Here is a 14,563-nt window from a genome sequence, read left to right as displayed (position 1 = left end):
AAGAAACAAAAACCAAAACAAGAGAAAAGAGCAGGACTTTGGCAGCTTGAAATGGCTCTTAATTGACACTATCTTGCTGTCACTCGTGATAAGCACCTAGCATCTGCCAGCGAAGGCTCTGCTGACCTCAGAAACTCTTCCCCATGAAACCGACGGACTGCCCAGGTCAGAGCAGGAGGGTCTTTTGTCTTCATAGCTCTCCCTGGACTGGTTCATTAACCCTTTTTCCTAACCCTTTCTCTTGATGATAAATGTTACTTTGATGTGGGATGTTTAATCTAGACATTTATATACTGATTAACTATATGATTAAGTATGGCCTGCAATGTTGACTGACTTGTGGAGTGTCTTGAGCCTCTGTGCCCGAGGCTCTGACTCCTGAGCGAACAGGAAGTACTAAGGAGAATTGTGTCTTTGGGAACTCCATGTGGCTAGTGGTTTTTATGATTGAAATTGCATCAATAAAAGTCTGACCTTGTGGAAAGACACAAACGTGCAGGGACCTGGTTATCCTTGACCTTGCACCACTCAAGAGATCCCCCCAATATTGCAGAAAAGCAAACTGAAGCCCAGAGAGATCATGCTCTGCAGATCCAGCAAGCCCGTGCCTGAGTATTTATCCAAAGGAAGGAATCGAAACAAGGATCTGAAGAGACAGCTGCATCCCACGCTCACTGCAGCACCGTTCACAGAAGCCAAGAAGTGGGAACAACCTAAGCGTTCCTTAGCGAATGAATGGATACACACAAGGTGGTCCATACATTCAATAAGAGATCCTGTAATAAGTGTTCTTATCACAAAATAATCATAATTATTATAAATAAGTAGAATAATAGATAAAGGGGGCAGGAAGAAACTTTGGAAGGTGATGGATATTTTGCAGCCTAACTTAGGTGATGTTGTCACTGGTGTTTGCACACATCCACACTCATCAGGTTGTACACATTAAATAGAAACAAAAGAAATAAAAAACAAAACGAGAAAAGAACAGGACGTCAGTAGCTTGAAATGGCTCTTAATTGACACTATCTTGCTGTCACTCGTGATAAGCACAACACTGGTATCATCTGCGGGTCTTATTCAGACTTCCCGTTTCACTGCTACTCATGCAAATATTACATTCCATTCTATGTCATTGCTAGCACAGGCCGCTGTCTCTAACATCACAAAGAGGTACAGCTTTTTGTAGATCAATCATACCTCAATAAAGTAGTCTAAATCAATAAATACAGTGTTGATTTCAACAACAACAAAAAAAGAACACTGCAAATGGGCCCAAGAGATGGTCCCCTGCTGTGCCCATCCCTGTCTATGGGTTGTCACTCCTTCCACATTGGCCCAAGGGCACTGGCTCCCCCAACTCTCACCTTGGCTCTAGCCAGGAGGGCCCCCAAGCCTGTTAGGGACCAAGAGGTTCCTAGGCAGACGCATCTGCCTGCTCAGAATGGCTGCGCTCCCCTGCCGCCTACCGAACCCTGCCTGCCCTCGAGCACACGGGCCAAAGCTGAGTCTCACCAAGAATCCTCCCGGGACCACAACAAGCCATGGTACTTTCTCCCTGGAGCCTTACCTCTTCCCCAACCTGCACCATGCTGGGTGGACCAGGAAGTCCTGGCTGGTCACGGGGCCCCGGTTTCCTTTTCCTACTGCCTCTCTCCCTCCCCTTCCACCCTCGACCTTGCCCAGAGTTAGCACTTGATTGATTAATTGATGGATTGAGGGAAGGTCTTCTCTCCTCATAGCCAGACTTAGGCAGCCTCCTCCCCAGGGCAGGCTGGAATAATCCACCAGTTGCCAAGTGCCCTCAACCAAGAAGGGGAGAAAATACTCAGTCCACATCTCAGGGCTCTGCTGACAGTTCCCCAGGCTCTCTGGGGTCAGACCTGGCCTGGCCACCCACTGTCCTCAGGCCCCATTTAAGGTTGGACTTTGCTGGATCTCTCCTGGTCCTCAGTTCAGTGTGTCGCCCTCAAAACACACACACCAGGACATAACCTCTTTTGCCAATTCTAGCCAGAGAATTCCATCTCTGCCTCTCCAGTTCCACTAAGTTTGCACCAGCCCTCTCCTTATGTGCCAAAGACCTACTTCCCGGCCCAGCTGCCCCACCTTCCTCCTGCCCCAAGTCACCGGACTCACAGCAGAAGCATCTGCCTGCAGCAGCACAACCAAGTAGATCCCCCAAAACCCAACAAGAGAAACAAGAGGTGCAGCCAGCACCTCATAACTTCTTTTCATTCATTTTCTTGACTTTTTATTAAATTCACATTCTGATTTCACGAGCTAGTGTGCCTTCTATTACTGACATTTTTATGGAGATACTTGTAGATTTCCATACAGTTGCAGGAAATCATACTGAGATAATTGTGCAACTTGTCCAGTTTCTCCCAACAGTCACACCTCATAAACCTCTATCATAATACCACAACAGCAGGATCATCCGCGGATCTTATCAGACTTCCCGTTTCACTGCTACTCACATGAGTATTAAGTTCCATCTATGTCATCGCTAGCGTAGTCCCGTCTCTAGCATCACAGTCAACATTTTGAACAGCTCCAACACGAGGATGCCCAGGGCCTTCTGTAACCACAGCCACCTCCCTCCTGTCCCCCACCCCTTCAGCTCCACAATTGCTAATCCATCCTCTACTACTAACGTGCTGCCATTTCAAAAATTATGTTATATAGGCTGGGTGCAGTGGCTCACGCCTGTAATCCCAGCACAAGGCGGGTGGATCACCTGAGGTCAGGATTTCGAGACCATCCTTGCCAACATGGCGAAACCCTGTCTCTACTAAAAATACAAAAATTAGCCGGGTGTGGTGGCGGGCACCTGTAATCCCAGCTACTCGGGAGGCTGAGGCAGGAGAATCGCTTGAACTCAGGAGGTGGAGGTTGCAGTGAGCCCAGATTACACCACTGTACTCCAGCCTGGGATAGAGCAAGACTCTGTCTCTCAAAAAAAAAAAAAAAATTATGTTATATAAATAAATAGTATGGTATGTATGGGACTGTTGGCTTTTTTTTAACTGCACAAAATTCCCTGGAGGTCCTTCAAGTCGTTGCATCTATCAGCTTGTTCCTTTTCATTGCTGAGTCGTATTTCATGGCATGGAGGTGCCAGGTCTGTTTCTGTCTTGGTGGACCCAGGGATCTGCAGAAGCTAGTGGGAAAGACCCAAGCCCGCCTGCAGCCTCTAGAACTGGTTAGGTTCTAAAACACTCTTCCACAGCTACAAATCTGAGCACCTGTTTTGGGGAAAGGACCAACTGTGCAAATAGGGCCCCCCCTCCCCAGGGGAGGGCACCAGGAGGTCTATGTCCTCTCTTAGAACCAGACTCTGTCCTGGTGGAATAGGATACAAGCGAGGGGAGAACTGCTGGATCTACCCTCAAAACTGGATTCTCAGAGCTGGGACAGATTCTCCAGGGCACGTCACCCACTTCTCATCCTCGCGGGACCATCCTTTTGGAAGAAACAGTGTTTTCCTTAGTACCAGCATTAGGAAGCTCTTCTTTCCACCACGTGTGATCAGCACCGCAATCACCTCTGCACTAATTAGCACTGCAACAGACCCAGCCTAGTTTCCCAGCTCAGGAGACGCTCCAGTGGAAGCTCTACCTCAGTGTTCGTGTGCTCGCTCACTCTGCACATCCTCTGGCTAAACATGCTCAACTCCTCTGATCATTCAAACAAAATGTCTTCTAAACCCTGGCCATCTGACTCAATCTCACTCTTAGTCAGCTTCCCTTGAAGACACTATTTCCAGAATTCACCAGCATAACCCACAAAAAGTCTGACCAGCGTGGCCTGCACAGAGGCTGCTTGCCAATTACCTCCCTCATTCTGTTTGCTCTTTTTCCATTAATTGTCCAATAATGCGTTCAAGTAACACACCCAAACAATAAAATGATTAAAATAAGAAGAAGGAAAGAATGATACGTTCCCGTGATGAAAGCTTATAAGGCAATCAAAAATAGTTTTTCGAAAAGTAGAGGCCGGGCGCGGTGGCTCACACCTGTAATCCCAGCACTTTGGGAGGCCGAGGTAGGTGGATCATGAGGTCAGGAGATCGAGACCATCCTGGCTAACACAGTGAAACCCCATCTCTACCAAAACTACAAAAAAATTAGCCAGGCGTGGTGGCAGGCGCCTGTAGTCCCAGCTACTTGAGAGGCTGAGGCAGGAGAATGGCATGAATCCCAGAAATGGAGCTTGCAGTGAGCTGAGATCATGCCACTACACTCCAGCCTGGGCACTCCATCTCAAAAAAAAAAAAAAAAGAAAAATAGATAATGACATGGAAAAGCTATCTAAGATAGAATGTTAAATGAAAAAAAATAGGCTGGGCACAGTGGCTCATGCCTACAATCCCAGCATTTGGGAGCCCAAGGCAGGCAGATCACTTGAGGCCAGGAGTTCAAGACCAGCCTGGCCCATATGGTGAAACCCCCATCTCTAATAAAAATACAAAAATTAGCTGGGCGCGGTGGCACACACCTGTAATTTCAGCTACTTGGAAGGTTGAGGCAGGAGAATTGCTCGAACCCGGGAGGCAGAGGTTGCAGTGAGCCGAGATCGTGCCACTGCACTCCAGCCTGGGCAACAGAGCAAGACCCTATCTCAGGGGAAAAAAAAAAAAAGTCACTCCTGCCCTTTAAAACTCAGCTCAGGCATCTCCTTGGAGTAATTCTTGGAGATCCCTCCCCAACACCTCCCTCCCAGACTCATGTCTTTACTGCAGAGTGGAATTAGTGATGACTCCATTTGGGGGAGAATAGGTGTGCACACAAACAGCAGAACACGCACACAAGACTTGTGGGAGAATATAAACCAAACTATTTATAGAGGTTCTAAAATCTGGGAGAGGGAATTTCAGAGGAGTTTCACATTTTACACTGTACATTTCTATACTGTGAGACTTCAAAAAAGAAAAGCTTCCTAAATGTTGTAATGAGGAAAAAAATTTTTTTAGAAAACATGCATAGGCAATACCAAATTGTTAAAATGTCTCTGTAGGGGTATTTGTGTCATTTTTTTTTGAGACAGAGTGTGGCTCTGTCACGCACGCTGAAATGCAATGGCATGATCTCGGATCACTGCAACCTCTACCTCCCCAGTTCAAGTGATTCTCCTCTCTCAGCCTCCCGAGTAGCTGGGATTACAGGTGCCCACCATCATGCCTGGCTAATTTTTGAATTTTTAATGGAGATGGGGTTTCATCATGTTGGCCAGGCTAGTCTTGAACTCCTGACCTCAAGTGATCCACCTGCCTTGGCTGGTGGGATTACAGTGCTGATTACAGTGCTGAGATTACAAGTGCTGGGATTACAGGCGTGAACCACCATGCCCAGCCTCATTTTTAAATTCTTACTACTTATCTGAGTTGGCCAAGTTTTCTTTGAACATGTATATATTAGCCTTTTAATAATAATTTTTAAAGGTATAACCAAATAAAATCATGGGGGGAAGAAAACACACTTGGATTGGGCAGTAACACTTGCATGCCTGGTCTCTCCCAGGCTTGCTGTCAACTCAGAACTCTGGGTCTCGTGGTTTCTGCTCCGTGGTTGAGGGAGGTGGTTCGGTGAGCGAAGCACTGACTCCTGACCCAGACAGATGCGTTCTGCTCAGTGCAGCCTATCAGACAGGCTGTCCAGATGCTCTGACTCATGATCAAGTCATACAAGGTATTGGCTTTTCCCTCCCAGCTGGTGTCATCTATGGAGCTGATAGGCAAAAGCCCCAAGTCCTCATCTGAGCTGTTACTAAATGAGAAATGGCACAGAACCCAGGAAGAGGTGAGAAACAGCCTGAGGTCACCACCCAAAGTGACGTGGATCCAAGAACAGACCCCCCCTTAGGCACAGCCTTTCAATCAGACACAAGCCTACCAGACCTTCGATCCTCCAGCACCCAGTGCTCCATGCCCAGCAGACAGGAGGCCAATAAAACCCCTTGTCCAGGATAGAAATGGTGTGTGCACAATGACCAACTAGATACATTGAACCACAGACAGTAAGGAGGGGAGAGAGGCGTGAAAAATGATTTGTCGGCAGAGGTGGGTGAATTGGTTTTGATTTTAAAACTTCCACCATAATTTTTAATCATATGTATAATACATAAAGCCACATCTAAGTAAAGCCTGTTGAAATCACATCGCCAGCTGTGCCCCTGGTCCACCAGCTAAGGAACCTCATCAAAAGGGGAAACCAGACAAGTTGGTGTATGATGTTGGTAGCGCACCAGCACTGGTACCAGGTGATCACCACTTCCTTGTTATGTGCTCACAGCTCTCTGGTGAATAACGTGTTCTAGCAGTTTGCTGGGGATACACACCATCACCATCATCTCAGGAACACAATTTTTTTTTTTTTTTTTTTGAGACAGAGTCTCGCTCTGTCGCCCAGGCTGGAGTGCAGTGGCCGGATCTCAGCTCACTGCAAGCTCCGCCTCCCGGGTTTACGCCATTCTCCTGCCTCAGCCTCCCGAGGAGCTGGGACTACAGGCGCCTGCCACCTCGCCCGGCTAGTTTTTGTATTTTTTTTAGTAGAGACAGGGTTTCACCGTGTTAGCCAGGATGGTCTGTATCTCCTGACCTCGTGATCCGCCCGTCTCGGCCTCCCAAAGTGCTGGGATTACAGGCTTGAGCCACCACGCCCAGCCAGGAACACAATTTTAAAATGGCATGGTGGTGAGCTCCCAGGCTTTGAAGTTGCGCAGATCTAAGTTTGAATTCTTACTCTACTTCTTACTGCCTTTACACAAACCCTTTGAGCCTCAGGATTCTCATCTGTGAACTGGGCATTTTTTTTCCCACATAGCTGTTGTGAGGATAAAGTGAGGTCATGAATTGGAGTGTAGATATTTAGTGAAAGGTAGAAATAACTGTCATCACATTCTTCTCCACCCTTTCACCATCGCCACCATCATCATCTTCCCCACCACCACATCAGCATCACCAGCGGGGGCCAAAAAGAGTCAAAGGATCCAAGATTTTGATCAGTTAGCCAACTATCACAGGATTCAGGGAAAAACCCCAAAATATTGCTAAGCCCAGGCAGAACACGAAAATTCTGAAAATATGAGCATCTGAAACAGAACATTTAGCAGGGAACTGTTTCTGGAAATATTCTTAACAAAGCCAAAAGGGCATCGACTGCCCACGAGCACTGAGCAAACCCCAAACACACTTCTCACACTGCCAGGCCAGGCTAAGCACTCTGAGAATTCCAGAAGTTTCTATTCCCATGCTACCAAATGGTTTCTGTAATTTAGTCCCAGGCACCTCAGAAACATCCTGAGAAGAGAAATCCAGTTTCTTACCCAAATCTCATGAACTCCCAACCTTTAGTATTCCATCCCCTCCTGAGCCCGGTGGGCTGGCAGCCCTGTTTCCATGTCACAGCCCACATAGGATACAGCAGGGCCAGACTACCTGGGCTCCAATCCAGATTCCACCACTATTTTGCTCTGCGACCTCAGGCAAGTTACTCAGCCTCCCTGTGCTCCATTTTCCTCACCTATAAAAAGGTAATAATGGCCGGGCGCGGTGGCTCAAGCCTGTAATCCCAGCACTTTGGGAGGCCGAGATGGGCGGATCACGAGGTCAGGAGGTCGAGACCATCCTGGCTAACACGGTGAAACCCCGTCTCTACTAAAAAAAATACAAAAACTAGCCGGGCGAGGTGGCAGGCGCCTGTAGTCCCAGCTCCTCGGGAGGCTGAGGCAGGAGAATGGCGTAAACCCGGGAGGCGGAGCTTGCAGTGAGCTGAGATCCGGCCACTGCACTCCAGTCCGGGTGACAGAGCGAGACTCCGCCTCAAAAAAAAAAAAAAAAAAAAAAGGTAATAACAATAAGGCTGGGCCGGGTGCGGTGTGGCTCACGCCTGTAATCTCAGCACTTTGGGAGGCCGAGGCAGGAGGATCACCTGAGGTCAGGAGTTTGAGACCAGCCTGACCAACATGGAGAAACCCCATCTCTACTAAAAATACAAAATTAGTTGGGCATGGTGGTGCATGCCTGTAATCCGAGCGGCTCGGGAGGCTGAGGCAGGAGAATCGCTTAAACCCAGGAGGCAGAGGTTTTGGTGAGCCAAGATCACACCATTGCGCTCCAGCCTGGGCAACAAGAGTGAAACTCCGTCCCAAAAACAATAAGAATAATACTAAGTCCGGGTGCAGTGGCTCACACCTGTAGTTCCAGCACTGTGAGAGGCTGAGGTGGGCAAATCACTGGAGCCCAGGAGTTCAAGACCAACTTGGGCAACATAGCAAGACCCTGCCTCTGTAAAAAATACAAAAATTAGTCAGGCATGCTGGTGCCCACCTGTAGTCCCAGCTACTGAGGAAGCTTGAGCCCGGGAGGTCAAGGTGGCAGTGAGCCATGATCGCACGACTGCACTCCAGCCTGGGCGACAGAGGGAGACCCTGTCTAAAAAAAAGGAATCATAAAAACACTTATCTCTGACAGGGGTAATACTTGGTCTCAAAGACCAGGGGGACCACATCTTACTTCCCTTCAGCCATGCCTGACCCAGGACTAGGTACAAAGTGAGTTCAATGGAGCTTGGCAGGAAAAAAGACAAAGAGCAAGGCATGCTCAATAAATGCTAATGATTATGAGTATTCACGGTGATTAGTATTCTAGACACTCGACTAATCATGGCACAATAGCAAAAGCAACATCATCTTCAGCACCTGGGCTCCCAGGCGGCTCTGTCGTATCTCCCTTCCTCTTCCAAAGACAACTTCTCTTTTAAGAGAGACATGAGCCACCAACCTGGGCAGAACCACAGACCAGAGAAGGAACAGACATCAGGGAACTTGAAGACTACAGTGTTCCGAGGGACAGAGGCCACTGGCCACAGCAGTAGGCAGTCTGGTAGTCTGGTTCCCAGGGAGCAGAGCGAGGGCCAGGTAGGGGGAGGGAGCTGTAACTGATTCTCTTTCCGCAGCCCGTGACAATGTGGCATCAGGCCAGCAAGCCGGCTCTGAGCAGATCCACCCTCTGACCATTTCCACTGGGAGCAGGCGAAGGCAGCCATCAAGCTAGGGATGGTTTCTCCTCTTTCTCAGTTTTCCCAACTCCTAAACGAGGAATTTCTAGGTGTTCCCAGGACCAAGGCAGAGGGAAGGGTCCAGAAAGACCCCCGGAGAAAGCAGACTTCCGGTCCACTCCAGCAACCGAGGCCCCACCTACAGGACAATCCTAGCTTCCTGCTGCTTTCTGCCTTCCCAACCCTCTCCCTCACCCACTGCACACACCTGCCCAGCACATGCTCTAGAGAACAAAAGAGGCTGTTCTCTAAAGTTTTATGTGGGCACAGTGGCTCACGCCTGTAATCCCAACTACTTAGAAGTCTGCAACAAGGAGGATCAATCGCCTGAGCCCAAGAGTTTGAGTCCAGCCTGGGCAACATAGCAAGACTCCCATCTCTAAAAAACAAAACAAAATAAAAGTTTAATTTTCTGTGGTGGGAGGGGCAGGGGATGAGAGGGAGAAAGGGATATGCAGCTGGCACACATTTTCTTTTCATAGAAAGATCTTTCTCCTAGAAGCTGGGTAAAGTGGGGGAATGAAAACCAGAAGGTCAGCTGGGCATGGTGGCTCACGCCTGTAATCCCAGCATTTTGGGAGGCTGAGGTGGGCAGATCACCTGAGGTCAGGAGTTGGAGACCAGCCTCAACATGGGGAAACCCCATCTCTACTAAAAATACAAAATTAGCTGGGCGTGATGGTGCATGCCTGTAATCCCAGCTACTCGGGAGGCTGAGGCAGGAGAATTGCTTGAACCTCGGAGGCAGAGGCTGCAGTGAGCTGAGATCGCGCCATTGCACTCCAGCCTGGGCAACAAGAGCGAAACTCCGTCTCAAAAGAAAAAAGAAAAAAAGAAAACCAGAAGGTCTTAGGAAGAGGTATCTGTTGCTGGCGAGTAGTTCCCTGCATCTTTGGGGCATTTCCCTGTGTTTGGCAGGGCAGGATGGCTCCTCTGTGAGGTCGAGGCCCCACTGACAACCTGGGTTCTCAGCCTCTCAACAGGCGTCCTATTGATACTATATAATTTTCTTGTTTGTCTCAAGTCCCTTTCAACTAGAAAACTCAAGCTGCATCCTTTGAACACCACACTGCAACTTACAAAGGGCTTTCATGTAAAGTATCCCGCTTAATCCTTTCAACAAACCTGGAATATATATGTCATTCCCATTTTATAGCCACAGAAACCAAGCCTTAGAGATATTGGGTAACATCTCTGAGATCACGTGGCTAGACAAGGCAGCCCCGGGTCTTGGCTGCCTATTACCTCCTGCCACCACATCACAGATGCCTGCAGTCCCAATTTGCTGACCTGGCCCTTCCAGCTTGTGTTAGAGAGATGCTATGTGCTCACCCAGGGCATATCAAGAAGCTAGTACTCATGAGTCAGAATTTAGTCCCTGTATCCCACACTACCTTGGATGGTCCCAAGAATGGGGGCTATGAGTCTAGGGTCTTCCTCACTGCTATTTCCCAGCACCTGGCACAGATTCAGTCAGTGGGTTACCTAGCAGATACTGTTATGTGAATGAATGAATGAATGAATGACCAGTTAACAAGCAGATGACTCTCTGAATAGCCAGAGTTGCACACCCTAGCCCCTAGACATCTGATTTGACCACACAACATCCGATCTTCCAACCCTGGTCTCTGATGCTTAAGTGATGCTGAGTCTTACCTAGGGCAATCGTGATCTGAGAAGCAACCAGTGGATGTTAAGGCAGCTTTATAGTCACCATCAAATACTCAACAGGAATCAAGATCCTCAGGGAAGCAGGCTTCCTGGTTCTCGTTAATGGCCATAAGAAGTGGCATCTGTGCCCCTGCTTGCTCGCAGGCAGGGCTCACACCATCTCCAGATGCAGTAACGTGCATCAGGGCCCTGAAGGCCACATGCAGAACACTTGATGGGAACAGCAGGAGTAGGGCAGAGGCCACGCCATCAGCCTTGGGAAGGGGACAGCCAGATACAAATACCACGGAACAAGGGTGCAGGGATGGATGCAGCTGAGGACAAGGAACCCAGAAATAACAGCACCCTGTGCGCCAGGCTCTGCTGACCCAGATAGCAAACCCAGGGGCAGCAGCCACACCTCCCAGCCAGGGACGGAGATCCTAGCTGCAAACACACACTACAAGGTGATCCCAGGGACTGGGATTTCTGGTGAGGCCACAGGTGGGAGGAATCTGTAAGACGGAAATGAGCTTCAGCCGATTTCCTCTGGACGCTCTGCCTCGCAGCTAACTTTGGCATTCGTCTCTTAGCTTCGCTCTCAAGACTGGATGTTCTTTAAAGGAAACAACCACATCTTACTGGTCTCTGAGAGCCTTCCCTTCACCCGTGCCTGGCCCAGGACTAGGTACCAAGTTAGTTCAATAAAGCTCGGCAGGAGAAAAGACAAGGAGCAAGCCACAAGAAGGAAAATGGCAGAGAGGGGAGGAACAGCCCAAGGGTGCGCAGAGCAAATGAGCTTCGCAGACGAGGAGGAAATGAGCAGGGATGGGGGAAACTAAAGCCAGGGCTTGCAGGTGACAAGAGAAGTCCACTGAATGTGGGATCCTGGGGGTGAGTGGAAGGTGAGCCCCAGCCTGGCCACTTGTCTGGGTGGTGAGATGGCTCAGAGAGGAGGCTGGGCCATGGGACCAGGAAGACCCTGCTTTCCCCATGTGGGCAGGAGAGTCCTAGAAAGGGAAGTCAGGAAGAACAGACTTGGGGTGGGGGCACGGGACTGCCCTGAAATAACAAATTCCAAGCAGCAAGCTCTCTGCTGAGGAGGCAGGGAGTCTAGAGCCCCAAGCAGGCAATTAGCAAGGACTCACAAACATAGCAATTACAGCAAGGAAGAGAAGGTGAATCTGCCTCACAGCAGGGCACAGGCACAGCCAGGGGAAGGGGCCCAAGTCTTCTGGTCCACTGGAAGCTTTCTTCCTTGTTGAGGGTGAAAAGTGGAAAAAATAGCAGAGCCCAGCCCCAGGTCCTGTCTGTGGTGCAGGCAGCGTCCAAAACCCCAGCGTCTGATTTTCTGCAAGCTCCCTGGGTCGAGATGCTGCTCGGACAAAAGGAATTGATCTGAGACAGCACCAAAATCAGGCCTGACTCAGGGAGCAACGGTGGAGGCTGTGGAGCCCAGGGGCACCCCGAAGGAGGGGAGAAAGTGAGGGTTGGCAGGGCAGGGAGGCCATCATTTGCAGGGGAGCAAAACCCTCTGCCAAACAGCCCCTGCCTCTCAGCGCCGCCCTGACCTGGTATGCCCTGGCCCTCCAGAAAACCTGGGGATCTGCCTGGACAGGGAGGGTAGAGACCTGGCTGCTGTTCCCGCCCGGGCACTACCACCTAGGTGGGTCTGTCAGTGAAGTGACTAGCAACCCATCCCAACTCCACACAGGAACATGTCATCTTTCTGAGATCTTCCAATAGGTCTTTCATTGTTCTTTCTGACAAAGAAGAGCTTCCTGTTTCGGTACTTTGCAAAAGGCTCAAGACATGTTTGTGTTCCCACATCCCTTCCCATACAGCCCAAAGGGCTCCATCCCCTCTCGCGAAGCCCAGGCAAGCCCGACTCTGGAGTTCCTAGCTCCAGCCCCTGTGTTAGCCAAAGCCCTGCCTCCCAGTTGTCTTCTGACGGGGAAGGAGAGAGACAAAACAAATTTGCTGCAGAGGCCAAGGATGGCTGAGACTCCAAACTCCCCTGAAACTTCACTTCCGCCCAAATAACCCCACTCCGAGCCCCTGGTTTCTTCCAGATGTTCACTAACAGCGCTAGAGTCACGGAGGGGCCGAGACGCAGCCCCTTTTTTCAACTCAGGGAAAGGACCGAGGGCGCAGGAAGGCCCAGGGGCTTCCCGCCTCCCCGGCGGGGCGCAGCCGGTCCGGTACCAAAGGTCCGGCCAGCCCCGCCCGCGGCCCGGCACCCGCTGAACAGGAAATTCCACCTGCGAGCCCAGCGCTCGGCCACCCACTGACGCGCCAGGGCAGCCGGCGGAGCCCAGCGCCGCGCTGCAGGGTCGGGCGGGCGGAGCTTCCCGGCGCCCCGCGCCCCCGGCCGGCGCTCACCTCGTGCCGCGAGCTGTACTTGAGTCCCGCGCCGAAGTCCTTCGGGCCCCCTCCGCCCTTGCGGGCCTGATCGCCCCCCATGGTCCCCGAGGCCGGTGGCGGGTCTCAGAGGCGTCGTCCCTGCCGGCGGCCGGCTCCCATGGCCCGCGGGGCGCGGCGCGCGGCGCAGGCGGCGGAGTTCCGGGCAGGCTCAGCGCCCCCGGCCGGCGGCGGTGCCCTCGCTCTGGCGCGCTCGCTCTTCCTCTTCCTCTCGCTCCGGCTGCAGCTCCGCTCTCACTCTCCGGCCCGGCCCGCGCAGGTAGTTTCAGGGTGTGGCCTCGGCCCGCCCAGCCCGCCGCGCTCGCCTGCGCACCTGACGGCGCACCTGCCCGGCGCACCTGCCCGCCCCCGCTGGCCGTGGGGGAGGCTCCTCCCCCCGGCTCTGGTCCTGAAGGTGAGGGAGCCTCACTCGGGTGGTGGTCGCTAAGGCCCTCACCATCACCACGACAGCGTTCACCCACCGCTCCGGCCTCGCAGGGGCCCTGCCCCGGGAGGGCAGCCCTTTATCCACCTCCTTGATGCCCACCGTGTTTTCCCTCCTCCCTCATGCGCCCCCGGTCCCTCCCCTTCACCCTGCTCACTTTGCTACAGGACTAAATCTCATTATGAACCCCCCAAAACCAAACAGAAACCAGAACCGCCCCTGGCCCAGCCTCCCCGTCAGCCTTGCAGCCTCCTGTTCTCCAGGCGGGAGGCACTTGCTGGCGCCTGGGGAGGTCCGGTGGCATGAGCTGCTCCACCAGATGCCCTCTGAGCCGTCCCAATGCCCCTCGCCACTTGCAGCATCTGATGCTTCCTCAAATGTCCCCTTTCCCTGGATTCCCGTCCTACTTTCTAGTCCTAAATGTCATGATTCCCAAAGTTCTTCCTTCACTTTCATCCCTTTCTTCTCTAGGCTTTTTCTCTTGGCAGCACGTCTCGTCTCGTCTTATGGCTGCAGATAGGAAAACCTCCCTCCCAGCACAGACACCAGTTCTGCCTTAGCGGTCGCCTGGGGACGTCTCCATAATGTTCTACTGTATTCCATACCCAGTGAACATTACCAAGCACATACTATGCGCTAAGCACTGTCCTGGGTACAGGGAAACAGGAGTGAACAAAATAAAAATTCCTGCTTTGAGATCCACAAGCCCCATCTTCCTTCCCTGACTTGCCCATTTTCCACTGTTTTCTCTCATTCTAATGGCAGCATTCTCCCAGGCTCAAATCCTGGAATCATCTTTGATTCTCCACCTTGCCTACATCTCATATGCAATTAGTTCTAAATCTCGTCAAGACTCTGCTGACAAGTATAGCTCTTTCTTTCCTGCGCATTTAGAAGACCCCTATGCAAGCCCTCAGAGCCCTTCGCCTGGTTTTGTGTAAGAAAGATCTGGCTCTGGGCTGCCACCCTCTAATCTCTCCTACACGTAGCAATCAGGTAAATCTGAAAC

General features: G+C 51.2%; 1 protein-coding gene across 1 annotated transcript in view; it reads right to left on the bottom strand.

Moving 5' to 3' along the window:
* ST14 (suppression of tumorigenicity 14) overlaps positions 1–13,363 on the bottom strand; it is a 51,855-nt gene extending 38,492 nt beyond the window's left edge. The window contains exon 1 of the mRNA XM_023185877.2: positions 13,092–13,363. Coding sequence (XP_023041645.1) covers positions 13,092–13,172 — 81 coding nt within the window. The 5' untranslated portion in view covers positions 13,173–13,363. The remainder of the gene's footprint in view (positions 1–13,091) is intronic.
* Between the last annotated feature and the right edge of the window lie 1,200 nt (positions 13,364–14,563).

The sequence above is a fragment of the Piliocolobus tephrosceles genome, chromosome 13, assembly GCF_002776525.5.
Source record: "Piliocolobus tephrosceles isolate RC106 chromosome 13, ASM277652v3, whole genome shotgun sequence".
Lineage (NCBI taxonomy): Eukaryota > Metazoa > Chordata > Mammalia > Primates > Cercopithecidae > Piliocolobus > Piliocolobus tephrosceles.
The sequence above is the reverse complement of the archived record's forward strand: the minus strand, read 5'-3'. Positions and strand labels throughout refer to the sequence as shown.